Source organism: Drosophila miranda, chromosome 2 (genome assembly GCF_003369915.1).
Source record: "Drosophila miranda strain MSH22 chromosome 2, D.miranda_PacBio2.1, whole genome shotgun sequence".
NCBI lineage: Eukaryota > Metazoa > Arthropoda > Insecta > Diptera > Drosophilidae > Drosophila > Drosophila miranda.
Genome location: NC_046675.1, coordinates 20,505,613 through 20,526,780, shown reverse-complemented (window position 1 = coordinate 20,526,780; position 21,168 = coordinate 20,505,613). Strand labels below are relative to the sequence as shown.

At 40.9% G+C, this 21,168-nt stretch overlaps 2 protein-coding genes across 4 annotated transcripts in view; one reads left to right on the top strand and one right to left on the bottom strand.

Annotated features, from left to right (window-relative positions):
* The first annotated feature begins 11 nt into the window (after positions 1 to 11).
* LOC108154464 lies at positions 12 to 1,239 on the top strand. The gene is made up of 3 exons (XM_017284734.2): positions 12 to 538; positions 602 to 810; positions 863 to 1,239. The coding sequence occupies exons 1-3, from the start codon at positions 326 to 328 to the stop codon at positions 1,173 to 1,175; spliced, it is 735 nt and encodes a 244-aa protein (XP_017140223.1). The 5' UTR covers positions 12 to 325; the 3' UTR covers positions 1,176 to 1,239.
* Positions 1,240 to 2,567: 1,328 nt separating this feature from the next.
* Positions 2,568 to 21,168, bottom strand: part of LOC108156058 (acetylcholine receptor subunit alpha-like 1) — a 63,915-nt gene continuing 45,314 nt past the window's right edge. For 2 of the 3 annotated variants that reach the window (XM_017287341.2, XM_033388453.1), the window contains 6 exons: positions 20,856 to 20,965; positions 15,230 to 15,410; positions 12,605 to 13,065; positions 12,333 to 12,544; positions 10,929 to 11,245; positions 2,568 to 9,957 (listed from right to left, as the gene is read on the bottom strand). In XM_017287341.2, coding sequence (XP_017142830.1) covers positions 9,751 to 9,957; positions 10,929 to 11,245; positions 12,333 to 12,544; positions 12,605 to 13,065; positions 15,230 to 15,410; positions 20,856 to 20,965 — 1,488 coding nt within the window. In that variant the 3' untranslated portion in view covers positions 2,568 to 9,750. Of the gene's footprint in view, positions 9,958 to 10,928; positions 11,246 to 12,332; positions 12,545 to 12,600; positions 13,066 to 15,229; positions 15,411 to 20,855; positions 20,966 to 21,168 lie in introns of those variants that run through there. The other variant, XM_033388454.1, reaches the window with a different exon arrangement.

The following is a 21,168-nucleotide window of genomic DNA, read 5'->3' as shown; positions in this document are numbered from 1 at the left end:
TGGAAATGGAAACAAAACAAGAGAATTTCCCGCTGTTGACATATGTAAAATTTACATGCTACTGCAATCAGTGCATGCCGTATTGACAGCAGGAGAACAGTGAACGCCGTCCCCGTCCCCAGAGGGTAAGCGGAAGGGCAGTGTGAATGGGAAAACCTGTTAAGAGCAGTCCCCTGTGTGAGAGAGAGTTGGCAGACACCCGCTAATCAGGGCCATCAACATGGTACTTCAGCTAATAAGCCGATAACGGGGAGCACACTGCCCCACGAAACCAATTTGAATCGGTCAATGAGTTTAGTTTCAAACGGAACGCGGTGCCGACAAAATGAGGCGCCTCTCAACGACTCACCACTTCAATATGCTTGTATTATATCTCCTGGCACTGGGGCAGGTGCGAGTGCGAGTACAGGCGGAGGCCCAAACAAAGAATCTGGATCAATCACTGGCTCTGACAGGTGCAAATGCCACGCAGGTGGAGGCCAAAGTTCTGCGCCGACACAAACGCTATTTGGCATTTCCGGATGGTTCATCGGTTTCGGTGTGAGTGTGTGCGGGTGTCAAGGACCTCCGACGGCTTACTAATCTTCTTTTGTGTTTTCAGGCGGCCATTTGCATGACGATCGGCATGATTGGCAACCCCGACGTGGACTTTCTCAGCTGGGCGGTCAACTGGGGCGTCGCCTACGATCTACCCAATCGTGAATGGGTGATCCAGCATGCCCATGGCCTGAACGCAACCCTGGCGAAGGACGTTATCAAGCGTCGCTCGCGACGCGCCTTCTACGACGAAGTACAGTCCATCTTCAATAAGTGAGTATGCCGTGTAGTTCATGGATCTCATTTGGTAATACTCTTCATTCAGCATGGGCTTTAATGGGCACTCCTGTGTGGCCAGAGCTCTCTGCGAGAGTGCCAGATTCATGTTGCCCCAGGAACAGCGGGGCAACATGCTCCAGGAGCTGGTACGCACTGTCTTTAGCCTGCCCTCGACGCCAGTGGCAGCCCAAGAGCCCCAGGCCCATCACCAGTATGATCGCATCTACCGCCGCTCCAAACGATCTTCGAAGGAGTGCCACGAAATCTATCCGGGGTGCCAATTTTCCCTTCTGGCTCTGGCTTTGGGCAAGTACATGGCCGCCACTACAACCAAGTTGAGTGCCTTTAATTTTATGTGAATTTGTTGTAAGCAAAGATACGCGCTATTGGACTGAGAAAATAAAAGATAGCTTTTGACTGAAATATCAATGGAACAAATACTACCAGAAATGATTCAGGGATATGATTTCGATTCATTTCACTCTGTGGTTTGTCCCTTATTAATCGAATTAAGCTTCGATTTCTACCATTTGGCTGGAGTGTCTTTATCTCAAATAAATCTATAGTTTATGGTTACTTCTCTGCGTCACTAAACAAAATTATGGAATCAGGTTATACCTCTCCCAAGATATCGTGAAATATAGCCCAAGATTTTGACTGATAAGTTTCTAATACTTTCACTATCAGTTCTCTTTTCCCTTCCCATTTTTGCCCGTCTCCATATTGAAAAGGCTGTTGAGATTTTTTTAAAACAAATTATTTCATTCTTCTTTATTTAATAACGCGTAACATTTATTTATATATTAATTGTTTTCTTTTTTATGTTTTGTTGTCGTTTTTTAAATTGTTTTCAATTTTAGTGTTATTCATTCGCAATTGTTGCTATTATTTCCATTTGTTCTTGCATTTAGCATAGGTTTTATTTGTTTTATTTAGTGTCTTACATTTAAGTTTTGAATGCGTTCGTTCTTTTCATTTCCCTTTTTTAAATTGTTTGTGTTAACATATTTTATTCTAGCATTTTTTGTTAATAAGTTTTTGTTGGATTTTTTTTTGTTTGCTTGTTAATTTTGATCAAGTTTTTCATTTAGTATTTGAATTCTCAATGTCTGCGCGTGTGTGTAATTGTTGTAGTTGGGTTTTTTGTTTGTATGTAATATGTATGTTGTTGTTTTTTGTTGTTCAAGAGAGTTTCGAATATATATTTAATATATATATATAGTATGTATATACTCGTATTCATATTTATGCATGTATTGTTAGGTATTCCTTTGTTTATGTGAAATGTAAATGCAACGTTTTTCTTTTTAGATTTAATTTAATTTAATTTGTTTGACACATTTATTTGAAATACTGATGCGCAAATGTTTCTTTAACCATTCGGGTTCAGTTTGCTGTTGCTGTTGCTTTTGCTGTTCTTGCAAGGATTTGCAGTGTTTCGAAGTTAGCTTAATCTAATTTAGTTCTAACATTGGTTTAGTTTTAGTTTTAGTATTAGTTTAGTTGCAAGTATTTTACACACATCTCGTCGTCGTATCATTCGCACCTTAGCCTACTTACGTTATGTGTTTCCTTGAACTAAATTTTCAATTTAGCTAAGACTGATTCTGGTGTAGAGTTTTAGTGAGCGCTCGGCACGCCTAACTAAAAGTCGATTCCACATATCTACTCGTATATATCTAGATTTTATTTACCGGCTTCATTTACTGCGTATATGTATGCATATTTATTATTTATATATTTTTGTTTTGGTTTTTTTTTTTTTGCTATTCCTTTTTGTCTGAGCAAATATTAGTTAGTTACATATGCTTCCTGACCTGCCTTTGGGCATTTAAGTCGTATCTTTTATCTTTTACATTTAATTGTTGTGGTGTTGTTTTCCCCAGTGAGTTGCAAGATTTTTTAAGATTTACCTTTTTGTTTGCTTTTTATAAGTTAAAAATCTTGATGCTAAAATTGTTTTTTTTTTTTTTGGTTTTTGTTTTTACGTTTCTTTTGCACTTGAACGAATCGAAAGAAAAATGTACAATACACAAAAAGTTGCAACGGAAGCGCTTACATCTAGCGGCACCTAGCAGTTAATACAAAAAATATACATACCCGTGTATATGTATAGTATCTATGTCTATATAAATACCCGTATATATACTATATACTCGTACGTACGCGTATATGTATATAGTTGTTGTTTGTCGTTAATATACTCGAGTGGCTTACAGTTTATGAATTTATACATTTGATTTCCGTTTCCTGCCTGCTCGATCGCACACACACGCACATGCAAATGCCATTCACACAGATGCATAAATACGAACATTAGCTACTTGAGTACTTTGATTGTTGGGTGTTGGCTCTATGTGTGTGTGTCTGTGCGGTGTGTGTGGTTGAGTGGATGTGTATCTGTGTTTGGTGTGTCTGGTGCTGCTTGCAAAACTGTGAAGTTTTTGAAAATTCATCGAAAAACTCTACTGCTGGAACTAGATGCTGGGAATGAGAGGTCCTCAAATAGGGCTTACGTATTCCTATGTCTGTTTTTTGTTCAGAAATATTTTACAAAAGTCGTGTGTCACTGCTCGATCATACAGGAAAAACATTTCAAATTCGTTTAATTGCATTTGCTGTCATTAATCGTGCTGACGGTAGGGGCATGAGGTGCCTATTGCTGCTCGGACTTGAGTGTGTGCCTGTTAGTACTTGTATCTGTGTGAGTGTCGAAATTTGTTTTAGTTTTTGTTTTTTTTTGCTGTTGTTGAAACCGTTTTTAATATAATTAATTTATATGTATGCTTTTGTTGTTTCTTTACGCAAATTGGCTAGCCAAATCGGATGAAAGATTTGTCATTTGTATGTACAAGACGAGCTTCGGTTTTAGCCTGGTTCTAGGGAGGAGAAGTTGATGAAGCTGATGGAGAATTCTAGAAAAGGTGTAATTCATCTATTGTCAGGTACTTGATTAGTTGCTGGGTAACTGAAGAGTGTATCATAGGGCGAGAGAAGGTGAGAGTCACAGTGGCCTAAAGTGTTATATGCTTCGACCCCTATAGGCTGCTGACCCCTAAAGGTATGCAAATGTTATGGGCATACATGAATTTGCAGTGCAGTGGCATGTGAGTGTTGCTGTATCTGTGTAAGCGTGTTAATGTGTGGGTGGATGGTACAGTTGTGTTTGTGTGTTCATTTTCTTCTTTTTGATCCGCATTTCTGCATTATCCTACCAGCTCCACAGCGGCTTCCAATTTTTCTGAGTTGTTCTGACTGCTGTTGGTTTTTGGTTTTTCTTTAGCAATACGCAGACTTTGATTCTTGTTGTGTTTGCTACAAAAGACGACCTTTGATTGGAAGACATACGATTTTATGTTTTTTGAATCTCAGGGTCAAGCCGCATATATATCAAATACGTCAATTTCTTGATTACACCATAAGTTTTTTTTTGTTTCTCATTCGCTTGGTTTAATATATTTCGTTTAATAACTATTTCTCGTTTAACTAATTATGATTACTGTTAGTGCTAAGTGTGTGGTGGCCTTAAAAATTGTTTTTGGCTAAAATGAAACACGTTTGTGGTTCGATCGAATGCCCTTGGCGAAGTCAGTGGCAAGTGCATGCTATACGCGTTGAAGGTATCTCTTCAGAAAGGGCATTACATCCTCCTTCAACTACTGGTAGTTTCCAACGACCATTTTTCGCCAAGGGCTTCCCTGTGCTTTATCTAATGCTTTATCCTCTATCAATTTTATGTGTACACAATTTCGTTGTTTGCTTTAACTGTAATCGGGGAAATGAATTGTACTGCAAATAAATTCTAGTTGCTTGCTGAATGATCGATCGAAGATCACCGATGGATCTTACGAGTACGAGTACGAGTATGTATACAAGAATGAAATGCTTCAACCATGGATGTTTTGCATCTGTGTTTTCATTTGCTGTGTGTGTATTGTTGGTGTTGGTGTTGGATAGTTTTTTACTATATACAGAGATTGGTTTTTGCTTGCGGTTTTCCTATTTAGTTAGTACTTAGCCACAATGTTAACTTCGAGCACCCTCTTGCAGGTTCCTAGCTTACTGAGTAGTTGATTTGCTGCGCCTAAGTATATCTTTATACTAGATGTATGTGCTACTCCACATCGGATCTATCGAGTGCTTGGATGTGGACACGCTTCAAAAATGTTTTGCACTTAACTAGTCCGTATATCATTTATTACTCATAAATGTATCATGTACAGATACAGATAGAGATACAATAATTGTATATATATTTTATATGTACTTTTTGCATTTCATTTCGTCTTGTTTGTGGCAGTATTTAAATTACATGGTTTCTTCTCATTTATACCTATTTGTTTTTGTTTGTTTAAATTTTTGAAATTTTTTTGTTGTATATCAAGCAGACTAAATATTTAGCTAGAAACCTAAAAGACTGTGAAAAGCAAAAACACGTTTAAAAAGGCAAATTCAAAATGTTTGACATTATTAGCATAATTTACACTTAAGCGGGATTACTCCCTCGGGTTTTCGATAGGCTAAACTTAATTTATAATTAATTTATTAATTAATATTTCAATGAATTAATGTGGAAATGAACTGTACAACTACGAGTCGGACCCAAACCGAGCGGTCGATGGTCCGACTCAACGATTGACTGAATGATTGATTGAATTAACGATTGTTTGTCTGTCTGCTTGTCCGTGCGGTGAGTGTGTTTGTGTTGTGTCTCTCCGCCTCTCCTCCACACACACACGCGGCACACACGCACACACACTGGGCCAAACCTATTTGTTTATAACCTAAAAACACAACCAATGAGAGCATATACACGTCTATGTATTTGACTTTAATTCGATTCTGTCCTTCGTGTGTGTCCCTTCTCCTACGTCTTAGCGTGTGTTGTTGTGTTTTGTTTTTCATTATTCAGTAAAATGTGTTTAAATTTATCTCTCTATTTATTTTGGTTTTTGCTTTAGCGTGTCGATTTTCCCAAGTGAAATAATTTACAAAAATGGTTTTCTGTTTTGTTTGAAATGAATTTTGCCTTTGTTCTTCTCCTTCTCCTTTGTCATGCACATTTTCAGTTTAAATATGCATTAATCCTTTTTGGGTTTCATTAGTTAAATTTATTCACAGAAAAGTTACGCCATTTACTTGTCATTAGTTCTTTGTTTTCTTCTTTTTTTGCTTTATTGTTTAAATACTTTAATAGCTGATTGTCTAAAACTATAACAAACAAATTTGTTAAGCTTGAAATTGGTTTGAATAAAAAAAATGCTTTAGCCTAAACACAGAGAAAAAAATAACACCAAAACTGTAGGAATTATCCAAATTTAAATAAATACAATGTGGTAGAAAAGCAAATTCCACTACATAAATATTTTGTTTTAAATATTTACAAGAACACACCAAAATAAACCTTTATTTTATCATTTACCCAATATATGTAATTACAAAAAACAAAAAATGAATAGAATGCATTCCCCTTTTTGCATAATTGTTGGGAGTGGTTGAGTGCTCGGCTTTAAACTATATGTATATTTTTTATGGATTTTCTTCGCACTCGAACTTCAATTTGTTCCATTTATTCCCAATTGCTTTCCTCTGGTAGCAATTTTTTGGTTTATTTATTTCGTTTTTGTTACCGCTGATGCTTTTTATTAGTGGTTATTCAGTTTTCCATTATATTCATACACATACACATGCACATATGTACATATATTCGTATGTATACTAGTAGGTGCTATCGTGTGTGGTGTTCTGTTTTCTATATATTTTTTTCAGACTTTTTATTATACGGTATGTTTTTCAAAACGGATGTCGAGACTTTTTTCCCCTTTTTTTTGTGTCCAATTTGCGCTGGCATTTGTGTGTTTTTTTTTATATTTTGTTTAAATTTTATAAGCTCAGTTTAATACTTTTAATATTTGATGCACAATTATAATGCCGAGTGTGTGGAGCTGATGTTTTCTTTGTATTAATTTAATAGTGTCGTATCTTTTTTGTTGCAGTTTTCTTTCAGTTTTCCACCATTTAAATTTAAGTGTGACCTTTGTTTCGTTTCGCTTGAGTTGTTGCATTCGCATTCGCATTAAATTACTTCATTTATGATATTTGTTGTTGTTTATTTATTTTATTACATTTATGTTACGTTTAGTTTAATTGCTAAGTATTTAAAAAATGTTAACTGTTGATTTTTATGCACTTTACATTTAATACACCCAACTTGGCATTTCTCTATTTAAATTTTTCCCATCGTTTTGAGTCACACTTCCTTTTTTTTGCCTTGTTTCTTAATTTTTTCAGTTTGGTGTAGTTTTTTCTTTGCTTGTTTTTGGGTATGAGCGACTTTGTTTATGTAATTTGAATAGTTTGCGGTCAAGAAATTCCCTACATTTGGATGGAATCTTGATTTCCCTGAAAGTTGCACCATCTCTGTGACGTTTAGATTTGGAAAAGAGAATTCCTTGTGTCAGAACCTAGCCAGTACGTATGCGTACTCGCACTCGTATATAAAATATCTTTCCCCTCCCCAGTGTTGCACTTTCTCCCACTCTCTACGCCCAACTGTGGCACAATCGTTTGCTTGGAAAACTATTTTAATTAATTCACATTCACAAATGCTGAATATTTTCGATTAGGAATTTTAATTAAACTTTTGCCAGCCCACATTCGCACGCACACAATAATGCCTCGCTTTTCGTCCTGGCAGGGCGCCCTGTGCTGCCGTTGTCGTTGTCGTTCGTTCTCGCGGCATTCGTGGCTAATAGTTTCAGCAGTTTTCATTTATGGTGGTTGCTAAGTTTTGTGTATTTTCTCGGATTGTGTGCGCTTTCGTTTTCGTTTACTTTTCGCTTTTTATTAACTACACACACACACACGTGCAGGCTCAGAGCCTTATACAAATGCAAATTGCATTCCGAATTTAATTTGTTGCATGCCTCGCGGTATTGCCCCCGAAGTCCCACACCGCTCGGAGGCCATTCGCATTTGGTTAATGTTTACTGTTCTTGTTGCTCTAGTGGCAAAAACTTTTCCAAAATCAATTAAAAATGCAGAAATAGTAGGGAGAGTGGTGTGGGGTGTGGGGGGCAACCGCCAACCTTGTGGCAAGTTTCGTTGGCTTTGGCATTTAAATTGAAGGTGTTCTCTGTGTGGCACTTCAGAAAGGCTGTAGGAATGCCCCCCAACCCGTTGAAAGTAATTAAAAAGTTTTTATTTTAAATTGAACTTGCCAAAGGTTTGGAATGCTCCGCTGAATGCATAATGAGTCGGCACTTCAGAGCTACACAGCTCTCCTCTGAGGAGATATAAATTGAAAATCCCATCAAACCGAACGGAAGAATAGAATGTGAAAATGGACTTGTATACGCACTCGTATAATTCTCAATAATTCTCAAATTTAACTGATTCGAAGTGATCCAAATTATACAAACAAAGTGCTCACAAAACACCAATGGGAATGGGCTTTAGTTTTTACTCGTAGAATTATTGTTGTTCCGTTTGTCTGTGAGAGTGTTTTTAATTGAAATTGTTTTATATAGCACGAGTATTTGTTGGTAGTATGTGATTTTACTAGCTGCAATCTTATAAATACGTACTCTATGTATATATATGCTCGATATATAATAATATAAATATTTGTGTGTGGTGTGTTTAAATGTGGGAGTGTATGTATGTTGTGTGTCGATAGTACTCGTAAAAATGTGTGTGGCTTTAAAAATGTGTGATGTCTCGTTTCGAGCTACATCCAACTAAATTTAGTTCAGAATTTCGCGCTTCTACGAACCGAGTTGCCTTGCGGCAGACTGTGCGGGATTCGTTTTGTTATTTTATGCTCTTTAATGCTCGATTTTTAATTTACTTAATTGCTTATTTGCTTAGCTACGCTACGACTAGGTACGACTTATTGGCTAATTAAATGTAGAGTTTATCGAATTTAGTTTACTTATTTATGCTAAAAATAGTTTTGAATTTTATGCAATATCCATTCAACGACGCTTTTCTCTTTGCTAAAAATAATGTGAAAAATACATATGCACAAATAAATAAACAATTAAAATTGATTTTCGCTTACAAATACACAAGTGCGCACGACACCCGCACACCCACACAAGTACTCACAAGCACACAAAAGCTATCACACCGATACAGTCACGCACACATTGAACACATACAGTCAGATTTGAATTTAAAATGCAATTTTAAAACATTTTCATTATTATTTTTTTGTTTGGTAATGTTTTAGTTTTTTTTTGTTGTTGTTTCGATTTCGATTTCCGTTTCCGTTTTGTGTGTGTTGTGTGAAACGCTAAAACTAAAAAATGTAACAAGGAACTTTTTGGCGCTCAAAAATACAATATAAATTACAAAACTCCATCCGCTTTTTACAACACTGGTCACCACACCCGTACCATTCCGACTCCCTCCGAAGTACTACTCGTACCACTTCAGAAACTTACAAACTAAACTTCGTTTTGGCTGCGCTGGTCACTCGCGTCTTGATCTTCATTTAGTCGCTGTCCAGCACTGGTCACGGTTAATCAACACTACAGCATCTTTGCATTACATTACATACATATTTTGATCAACTGCTCCAAAAACTGCTTGCACTCTACCTCTACTCGATTGTGTGTGTTTTAAATTCATTTCGCAATGTTCGCTTCGCTTCGCTCTGTTCGGGTGTTCCTACAATGGGCTCCATGAGGTTTCGTTTGGGGTTCCGTTGGCGCTGTTAGCACTGGCATTGACACTGCCACTGTCATTGCTACTGCTGCTGCTGTTGCTGCTGCTGTTCCTGCTGCTGCTGTTAGTGTTGTACAACGCCGATGAAATGCTCATGGCTTGGCTCATTATGTATTATCCACGATCATCGTCGCGAGCGGCGAACAGGGTTCGCAACGAGCTGATGATAAGATTCCACCAGCCGGCTGCGAACCCTAGCGGTCGCTATAAGGTGTTGTCGCTGCCCATCTTGAGCAGCTCGAATTTCTTTTTGGCAATTTTCGAATAGAGTATATCAATCGGCTGCGACTGGTCGTACAGACTAGGCGCTTGCAATATAATAAGCGCTGTTCCGACCACGCAAGCGATTGCGAAAATCCAAAGAAACATACGATCCAATACCATGGCAACGTACTTCCAATCCTCTTCCACCTGTAAAATGTAAAAATACATATTATTAAGGATAAGTAAGGTTTCAAAAGCTAAATATCTTCGATTGGGTTAATATTTCCACTATGGGAAAACCAATATAAGACCCTTTGATAAATCAAATTCAAATTTGCGGTTCCGCGGAATAAAGTTTCAATCGGAAAGTTCCCAAAGCAAATACCTATTCCTATTCCTGCTATTCGATGGCAGGACAAGCCACACTCGAACGAACGGAAAACTGCTGCGCTGTTGCAACCGCATGTAGCAAATTCTTACTATTTGCGCACAAACAACTCAATCACATCACTCAACTCCACACAGAGGATGGATTGGATTGGCCTTTTCCGCGCCTCGCCTCGCCTCGCCTCGCCTGGCCTGGTCTGGTCTGAGCTGGCCTCTCCTAGCCAAACCATCTCCGGGATCCGTTTGCAGCGACGCGTCGGTGGCGGAAGCGGAACTGCCAGCGTCATTCTCGTTTACGATTTTTGATTAGAGAAAACGCAGGCAACGTGATTTAACTGGTTTTGGTCGGGATCCGGGCTGCCGACGGGCGGGCGTGTCTGACCCTCCGACACCGGCTATTGCGGGCTATCAAGAGCAGACGTAAACACGAAGCCCAGTCAGCGGCAGACATGCTGCAGGATGGTTTTTCTGGTGTGGGGTGTTGAGGTCTGGCAGTTCTGGTCGTGTTTGTCAGACAATCATTGCAACCGATTGGCAATAGAAGGCGAGAAATTCAACCGCACCGCACTCGCATGTTGCAGTGGATTTGGGATGGTATAGGGCGAGCGTTGTGGTAGAGTTTCCATGGATTATTACATTTTGCTCTTTGCATGGAAAATTAATTACAACATGTTCTTTTTCCGCCAAATCCAATTGGCGATGAAATTGGGGTTTACAGATTTTCAGTTGAAAATATAGACAGATGGGGAAAACTATTTGAATAAATAATACTAGATTCCTCTGGTACTTACACTCTCAAACTTATCCTTGTTCTTTACATGCTGGGCTATGAAGCGCGATCCCTCAATGGTCTTCTCCATCTCCCGGGCATAGGGCTTCTCGAACGTGGGGCTGAGATCGGCGGCAGCAGCGGCCGCAGCGGCCGCAGCGGCATGTGCAGCGGCCGGACAGCAGCCGGGACTGAGGTCCCCGTTGAGGCCCGCTGGACTGAAGAGATCATCGTCGGCGCCTGGCAGTGGCAGTGAGGAGGCCAGCGGTGGCTCGCCAAAACAATGCGCGCTAATTCCGCCCGCAGCGGCCAAATCGAAGCGATGGGAGGCGGGTAGTGCTACGGAAAAGAGGGAGACAAGAGGTACTTATGAGTGGGGCAACAGCAACCTTAACAGCATTAGGCAAATAAAGTTGTAAATGCAATTTGTAACTTTTCTGCTTTGTCTTTGGTGCAATTCTCCTTGGCACAAAGTCGCCGAAGGAAGTGACTGGACAAAAAGGCCACCATGCCCATCTCAAACCCGATGCCGAGTACAAGACCAAGCGAGAACAGGAGCTGCACTACAGCTACAGCTACGGCTACAATAAGGAAACTCAATAAATAGTTTTCAGCATTCTGTTTTCCATTTATTTCGCTTGGCCATTTCAAAGTTTCAGCTTTCGTTCTCCTTTTGACGCCGTCTCGCTTTTATTTTCCTTTTGAAAAACCACTTGGAGCGGATGGGGGCAGGAAATTATTAAATTTGGTGAGCTTAAACTTGAGTTGCAGTTCAGTTCAGTTCAGAGCCTCGTTTGAGCTATTTTTTGTGACTGTGATTTTCTGATTCTCCCATCTTGATAGAGTCTCTTTTCAGAGTCTGAGAATCGTTTAACGAGAACGACTTCTAGCTTCACTTTAATGACTCATCTAAATGCTGTCAGTTGGCGGTGACAAAGTGATGCGAAACCAATTTTGAGAAACTTATAATTCGCCGCTGCTGAAAGTTTTCGCCAGCGTCCTTGTAGATGCACTTGTTAATTGTCATAAATTATCTCGTCCCGCCACCGCGCCCACACAGCAGCTTTCTAAAGGAATATCTCTGTGTGTGTGCACCTCTGAATGCATATAATTTCAATGTTGTGGTGCATATTTAAAATGGTATATAAACTGGCAAGTTGCACGTTGCACGTTTCTCGTCCTCCTCGGTCCGCTGGTAATGTGCCCACTAAAGCCAGTTGGAAACATGCATAAATTTCCAGGCAGCGACAAAAGTTCCTACACAGAAAGTTTGCCTCAAGCAGAGCGAGAAAATAGAGGAAAACTTTTGCTTGTTTTCCGTAGGAATCCCTTTGACTGCCTCGGCAGGGGGTGGGGAATACAATTGTTAAGAGTCTGGATGGGATTGGGGGGGGGATTGGGACTGGGTTAGCATTAGCCCTGGTACCTGGTATGCCGTAGTCGCCGCTGAAACGCTTCGTGTCGTAGTTGACAAACTTATCCACATCCGGCGGCAGATGAAAGACGTCGGTGAGCACCTCGGGCGGCTGATCGTCCTCGGGCTCCTCCTTCTTGGGCCGCTCGATGCAGAGCAGCTTGGGCAGGATTTGGATGAAGACACGCTGCACCCACGGCGCCATGCGATGCGTAACAGGTGATCTACGAAAGAAAGCGCATCCTTAGTGGGTGCATTCAATGAAATTCAATGATTGGACTCACCTAAAGTTCACATTTAGCACGGCAATGGTGACCACAACGGAGAGCGTGACTAGCATCATGGTGAAGAGGAGATATTTTCCCAGCAGCGGCACTGTCAGCGAGGTCGGCGGAATAATTTCGGCCAGCAGCAGGAAGAACACAGTGAGCGACAGCAGAATGCTGATACACAGTGAGATCTTCTCGCCGGAGTCACTGGGCAAGTAAAATACTAGCACGGACAGGAACGAGATGCCTACGCAGGGAATGATCAGGTTCACTGTGTAGAAGAGGGTCTTCCGCCTCAGCGTCAGATTGAACACGATGTCCAGATAGGGCTCTTCGCAGCAGCTGTAGAACTTTTCGTTGCGCACCGCCGGCACTCGCATAATATCCCATTCGACCGATATATAGTAGTCCTGCAGATCTATGCCCACTTCGATGTTATCCGAGTCGGCTGTTTGCTTCAAGTGCCGCAAGTCAACCTGGAAGGGTGAAAATATGTCGATAGTGTAGAAGAGATCCGAATATATCTGGATGGATAAAACTCTTAGCCACGTTAGCAACACTTGGTACCTTTTTTTCTTTTTCAACTTGCTGATTTGTTGCTCACAACTTTGGTAAATTTTGCACCTGTTCACCCAAAACAGATGCCCAACCCAATCATATATCTATTTATGTTGATTTGTTATTCGTTCTCCCTGCCATTTCCCTTTCACCTTCCCTTCCGTGAGAGCATAATTTGCCGCAAGTGTCGCTTACGGTTTCCGCCGACGTTTGCTGGAGGGGAAATCAAAGGCGATGGGTGGAAAAACGTACCTTTTGACAAATTTTTGACAATCGTCAATTGCACATCGTATTGCTGGAGAGGAGAAGGGACACCGAGAATGGTTCCTATTTCTGTTCCGGCTCCTAACTCAGCGACAGATGGCTGGAACTGTGATAAGTTTGGCTCACGTGCGGCCTCCGAGACACAAATGACATCTTCGTAACCTTTATTTCATTTCCATTTTGTGTTGATTGTCGCTTGCTGTCTCTTTTCAGGGGGGATTTTCGTGAAGGGAGGCTGGACTGATTCACATATTAATAATTGAAATATCCCAATTAATTTAACTAGAAAAACTTTTGCTGCCATTCAATCGCATCTACACGCAACAGAAACTAACTCAAGTTGACTCTCTATACTTATTACTTGAAACTTTGCAGTTTCCTTTTGGAAAAGTTCAAGAAATCAGCCAAGCCAAGCATCCATCCATCCATCCATCCATCCATCCATTCCCTGGCTCGCCTTGGGAGTTTTGCTTACTTTCTTTCATCTGGTATGGTACTTGGCAAGCTGCATAACAACTTTTGAAATACAATAACCGAACGGAATAAATGAGCCTCTCAGGCAGCTGAGACAGCCATCATTAATACCTCGTCCAACATTTGCGCTGACAGTGTAAAATGCCCAAAAGAGTCGCTCGACAAATTTCATCCCATATACCGAGTGTGGGGCCGCGCCGTAAGGAAGTCGAAAGTCAATGAAGCATGTTCGAAATTTGTGATGCGTGAAAGGAAAGAAAACGAAAATTTATATGTAGAATAATGTGCTGTCATTTTTCGCTTTTTTTTCGGTTTTCCTTTTTCTGCTTCTTTATTGCTTATAATGAACACAGCAGCAACAACAACACGAGAGATGAGTCTAGGGGCGCAACAGTTGTGCAGGCAACAAATATTTGAATACCCTGTAGGACAGTAAAGAGGAGATCTTTCGAAAGGTGTTTTGTATTTCAATATAAATACTCATTCAATTTAGAGAAAAAGTAAGTAATGATAGTGTATCGCGGATAGTCAAGATCGACAAAGAACTGTCTGATGAATTGATTGAAATTGGATTATTCCATCGAATAGTGATTTATTCAATGCCTTCAATGGGTAACCAAAGCTTCGTCCCTTAATAAAAGCTGCTTTATTTTTCGTTTATTTGGTTAGTATCTATCCCCCTCCCTCTCCACCCATTTACCAGTTCCCCAACTCGTGTCCCTAAAAAAAAGTTTTTCAAAAGGCGTGGGCGTGGCTGGTTCATTAAACGCAGCTGCCAGCAGTTATCTCACAAACACTCACGTCCATATGTATGTGGCCACGCACAAGAGAGAGATATCTGTATATATGTACAAAGATACATATATAGGGGTTGACTGGAGAGGGTTGGGGGAAAGACATCCGTGTGATTTATCACATGACAGAAAGTGAAACGTGTCAAGTGTACAAAAACAAAATGAACATTAACAACAGAATTCGAATAAAAAGCACACATTTTACCAATGGAAATCTCTCGCAAGTAAATCATAAAAACAAAACGTTAAATTTCTCATTTTATTTTTAACATATTCAAATAGTCATTTAGACATAGTAGACGGACGGCCCTCCTCCAGCCACCTAATTTTTAAAATTAATGTTTTTATAATCGAGTGAAAGTAGCGTTTGTTTAGCAGTCAGTCAGGACCCAGGGCTCGACTCAACTTTTTTCTTGTTCCTTCGATTTTGATGGATGGGCTGAGACATAATCTGTGCGGGACCAGAGTTTCCAGCTGTTGCCGCGATATAGCTCCCCGAATTGATTGACAGACTGTGGGACTGTGCTACCTTGCAGGTGGGATCACTTACCATGTAACCATCGTATGTCCAGGAGCCGAATTTCATGAAACATGTCTGCTCGTCGAAGGGAAAGTATTCGACATCGATTTCGCAAAAGGATTTGTAAATGGCCGGCGGTTTCCACACCACTTTGCCAGTGTGATGCAGAATTGCTTTTGTCATTATTGTCACTTCATAGTTGCCATCGGCGCTGGAATGGTAAGGATATAAGGAATGTATTAAGTGAGGATACATTTTTCGAGTATTCACTCGAGTTAGAGATACAAAACATCTTTAGCTAATTGTTCCCAGCTAATGCTGTTTCCATCCATTTAATTTTATTGAGGTTCAAAAACTAAGCAACTGCCGTTTTATGTCCCTCCCACCCATATACTTCCCATCATATATCCACCCCACACGAAATGGCTCCACTAAAAGTGCTGAACTAATTAAAAATACATTTAAGCTTCTAATTACAAACTCATTTTAATACAAAAATTGCTTCCAATGTATTTTTTTCCACTGTTTCCATTGAAACACGCCCAGGCACTGGGCATATCTGGGATATAGCATCAGTATCCGTAGACTCTGGCATCAGCATCAGTGGACGCTGTAGTCCATTAGCAGGCAAGGTCTTTGCGGATCTCCTCTGGCCATAGCCACTGGCCAGACATACACTAAATCTAAATCCAAAGCAAAGCATTTTAAAATGTTATTACAACAACAGCAGAAGCAGAAGCAGCAGCAGTGGAAGCAGCACCAGAAGCAGATCCGAGCAACGAGCAGCAAACCATTAATGGCTAAAAACCATTTAAAATGGCTTTCGGCTATGCACAGGCACAGTCACAGACACTGACACAGACACAGGAACAAGCATGGTCACAGGGGAAAGAGATGAAGATAAAATGTGGGAGAAAAAGAGAGAGAGAGAGAGGGAGCCAGATCCAGAGACAGAGAAAGAAAATCAACAAAGAGAACAAAAGTTTATAACCGAAACCAAAAAAAAAAAACCAAAACCACGCCTGGGGGTCACCGCAATTGCAGCCATTATCTTAACGGTGATTCACACATACAATCATACCCAGAGACGCAAACACACAGACATACACACGAATACAGCTGGACAATGGGGCGTATGAGTGTCATCGCTGTGGTCGAGGCAGTTATCCAGCCCAGGCCGACGGCGCCTGCCGCCGCGTCTATCAGCGCGTTAATCTGAGCGCCACCCAGCGAGCGCCATCTTTGTATCTTTAGCCGTAGTCCCAGTCAAAGTTTCGAGGCTGAGACTAAGGCTGAGGCCGAAATCGAAGCAGACACACAGTGTGGCAAGGCAAAGTGAAAAGTTCTACTTCAAGGAGTTCAGCAAATTACAAGGCCATTCTATACAAAGAGTTCCATAAGACTTTTGGATACCAAATCTTAAATCTCATATCACAGATGCGCTTCTTTTTTTCTCCTACACATTAAACTAACCCTCAACGAGCTGGTATATCATTCAGAGGTTGAAAAATTTCATATTAAAGATCTGATTATACGTAACACAATTTCCGTTTCATTTTATTGATCTTAAGTCAATTGGCTTCATATCAATAGAACCTTCAGGCTATGAGAATCGAATAATAATATTAAATGAGCAAATCTTTTTTATTATTTGTATATCATATACATATGAGCCCATTATATTTGTGTTAATTGCAGGAGCAGCGGAATTTATTCTAGCAAAATTACTTTGAGTCAGGCCCTTATAAAATGTAACCACTGTACTTCGTATATAGACCCAAGCCAAATCAAGAGAGCAACCTAGGAACCCGCTGCCGGCCCAGAAAACTTTTTGCTGACTTTGTTGCCGCGTTCCGTTCCGTTCCGTTCCCCTACCCTAACCCATCACCATTGTCTTCTTGTACTCGGCATTCCTCAACCCTCAACCCCGTCCTACAGCTCGTATTTCTCCACGCCAGTTTTATTTTTATAAATCTAATGAAAGATAATGAAATTTTATTTCGTTTCTTTTGATTTCAACGCAGTTGTCGTCAGCTTTCATGCTAAAAACTAAAAGCCAACAGCAGTTGAAAAAGAATCATAGATACGAGAGGAGACATTGCGAAGGAGGAAGGAAACAGGAACGGGTACGGGAACGGGAACCAGCCCAAGAAGCGAGTAGGATCACCAGCCACCAGCAGCCCATCTAGTAACATACAATAATAGAATTAAAGTGGCTGTGGCTCCCGTTGCCTGCCCTCACTGATGTGGGCGTGGCCCTGGGTCCAGTCCCAGTCCCAGGCTCGGGGCTCGCTCGCCAAAGTTCAGCTGATAATAAAGTTGTCAACAACATTCATTTAATTAAAGAAAACAGAGCCAGGAAAAAGCACTTTGGGAATAGTATGTTGAGTGCACGGGGGAGTGTGCCAAATATGGCAGGATGGGGGTGGTCTAATGCTTAGCTGAGATTTATGCTGCTGGCTAATACGGTCTCTCGAAATGGTAATGCGTTTCGGCCTCTCCACAGACAACTCTCTCAATGTGTGGGATTTATCACAGAGCCGAGCAATTGGGTGGTGTGGGTTGTGGGCTTTTAAACTGTATTGAATGGCTATCCAGATATGTCAGTAATCGACCCATGGAAGCCTTTGGGTAATCACTTAAAGCTGCTTGAATTTAGCCACCTTCCACATGCTCGGCAAGCCAGAATAATAACCAATCGCATAAACCACTAAGTGCGGCTTGAATATACGTAAGCTTGGTCGGAGATGCAAAACCGAAACGACCGAACTACCGACTACGGAGGCTGGTAGACCGAAAGCCGTGGCACCCAGAGACCGAAGTCCGTGATTACTCGTGCCGCCATAGTCTTGAGTAAGTCGAGTGCGATTTTAATTTCTTGGATCAACATGAAAATTAATTGCTGGAATTAAGCGGCTTCCACAAATACAAACAGTGGGTAAAATCAGGCCATGGGGGATGATGGTGGCACAGTGGCTTGAGATAAGCAGAGGCTGATGGCTACGGCTGGGGCTGGAGCTGTGGCTACGAATAGGGATAGGCAGACATAGAGTTTCATAGAGGAGGCTCCACGTTCGACTGTGTTGTGTTTGGCAGTCACGTCTGTCGCTTGAATGTGCTGTTGATGAGCTCACATACGGATAGAAAATTATGCCAGTTCCCGGGAGGCTACTTGCCGGCTGGGCTGTTCGTTCTGTTCGAGTTGAGTGTGGAACAAATGCAGGGATAATTGCAATTAAAAATTGACAAAATGTAGCCAGAAATGTTGCCTTGCATTGCGTTGCCGCAAAACATTTGCACAAAACAAGCGTAAGGGCTCAGCTCTGTATGCAATAAATTACAACTTTTGACGCTTGTTTCAAAAATTCTTTTGTGGCTACCCAAAGTGGTGGCCCTGGACATGTATGCGTGTATGGATGTCCATGCGGTTTAAGTGCCTCACGCACGCAGGAATTTGTGCTGGTTGCAGCCACAAATTTTGGTCATTTACAAAAGGCCCAGAAGACCGACCAACTATTTATTTTGCCGCCATTGCGCGTTTAGCAGACAATTAAACATTTTTCATTGCATACAAATGGGCGCAGGCTCGTGTGCCAAACCACAATCCATTCCCCCGCAGAAAAGTTGTATCGTAAAATAGATTGCCATCGTCGACTGCTAGTTGTCCTTGTCGCTGTGTGTCCTGCACCCCTTGTGCATCGCGCGACAATAAACGCGTTTTTTCCACTCGCCCTCTGGATGCTGCTGGTGCCGCTGCATTCTTCGGGGTGCACATGTATTTGCATTTAAAATTACAACAAACAGAGCCGGAACATACGCGTAGCAGGCTTTTCCGCGAGCTGTTTTTCCAGCACTGCACTTTGCCTCTGCCATGCAGCTTGCTGCTTAATTTCTGCATATATTTTCCTTCCTATTTACTCCATTTGTTTGCTCGAGGGCCCAAGCAGATGAGCAGGCTTTCCAAAGCAAACAAATCAAACGGAAGTTTACTTTGGACTTACGTTTATTATCCACTGGAAAACATTAAAGACCAAAAAATAAATATTGATGGACTGATTCATTTGGGTTTTATGAATCGGGCTCAGATGTCCCTTGCTGAGATTACGATTTTACAGCTGAAATTCCATAAAAATTGCTAAAAGCCGTCACCTCAACTTGCCACTAACTTAAATAGACTTTCCGAAAGCCATTTAGATTGGCAAGCACCGCAATTAAGGGCGCTGCCATTTCAATTTCAGTTTCAAAGAGGCAACAATCTAAGCCATGGCTTTATTATGTTGCGTACAAATTATTTGCAGTTTAAAATAATAAAAAAAAGAACCAAAGCCATCGACCAGAGCTGGCCATCTAACACGCAATGTGCTCAAGTAACACTCTTTCAATGGGTGTATAAGGGTATATGTATATGTTTTTTTCTGCGTCTGTGTGAGTGGGTATAGTTACTCACAGCTACAACGACAATACAATGCTTTTGTCGTAGCTGGCAAATGAAATTTAAGCTTTTTCCAGGCGATAAATTACGACTTTTTATGACACTGCCAGCGAAACGCCCAAAAAAAGTATGGTATGCGTATAGTTGGCCGGAGCCAGGCCAGCGGCAGCATGAAAAAACCATATCCTTCTCTTTTTGCCATTCCTCTATGTCTGTATATCTGTGTATATATGTATATAAAAAACACATAAAGCGCGTAAGCCGATCTCCCAAAGCAACAGCAATAGCAGCCATAGCAGCCCAGATATCCTGACCGATGTCCTGGGCACCAAAGAGCTCGGCCGCTTGGCACATCGACAAATTCAAGTGTTTGGACCACTCAAACTGACGCCAGTATACAGTGGGCAGCCACAAGAAAATATTTGGCAGACATTAGTTGAAGAAAAAATACTTAGAAATGGCTTGGAGAATACGTGTAAATAAATATATTCGTTTATTTGGTAAATTAGAAAATATTCATTAACAAATGTTTTGTATAATATTAATAATTATTTGTTGGTTTATTTGGTATCGATTGTTCTTTAATTTTTAAATCTCTTAACTTTCTTAACTCTTTAAATTCAAGTATATAGTCTATTTACTATAACTACTATCTATAACTATTTTGTTGATATTACAAATAAAATGTAAGCTCATATTGAATAAGATTTCCTAAATTTTCATTGCCTATTTTCCATCGCGTTCCACTGCTCAGCTCTTGTGTTTTCATTGCTTTGGCTCCATTCCAGCACCAGAACACGACACAAGGAAAATTATAATAATTAAAGCAAGAATAGCAAAACAAAGCGTCCAATTTGAGAGAGCAGCAAACAGAACCGGAACCAGGCACAAGGAAAGGGACGGGACGAGGCCTACGCAGGATAAAGGCCTAATAGCCTACTCCAGATACTTAGCCAGCCCAAGAGCGCCAACCGCAATGCTCAAGTTACATTGAAATAAAAATACGTTAATCATCGGCTGATAAATGGCCGGCAGAGAAACAGTTTGCTTTGATTTATGCCGCCGCCCCATTCTGGCCAATTATGCAAATGGCAAAGTGGGTACGAGACCAGGCTTCCGACCCGCCAGCACCAGGCGCCCCAAGGAATGTGCCGGCCTTCCGACTGGCTCGATTTGGAGCGACCGCGAATCAATGAGCGCGGCGAAAATTAGTTTGGCACTTACTTGTTATAGAGCACAATATCCGGCAGCCATATATGCTCGGAGGGCACATGCAGTGTGTCCACGCCGCCATAATCATCGGGATTCCATTTCAATTTATAGTCGTTCCATTCCTGAAATTGTAAAAGGCAGAATGTAGTACAATTTAAATGTAAATCGGTGGTGGCAGTAACAAAACAGAACAACAATTTGTAATGGAAAAATGGCAAATCGCAAATATGCTAATGGCCATAACAGAACCGCCATAGCAATTATTTATGCCTGATTGCAATGAATAATAGGAAAATAATAAAAAGAAGAAGTTCAGAATATATGC

Coding starts and splice junctions, on each gene's coding strand:
- LOC108154464 (XM_017284734.2), top strand. CDS start 326: ATGAGGCGCCTCTCAACGACTCACCACTTCAATATGCTTGTATTATAT. Junction 539..601: donor CGGATGGTTCATCGGTTTCG/GTGTGAGTGTGT, acceptor TTGTGTTTTCAG/GCGGCCATTTGCATGACGAT. Junction 811..862: donor GTACAGTCCATCTTCAATAA/GTGAGTATGCCG, acceptor CTCTTCATTCAG/CATGGGCTTTAATGGGCACT.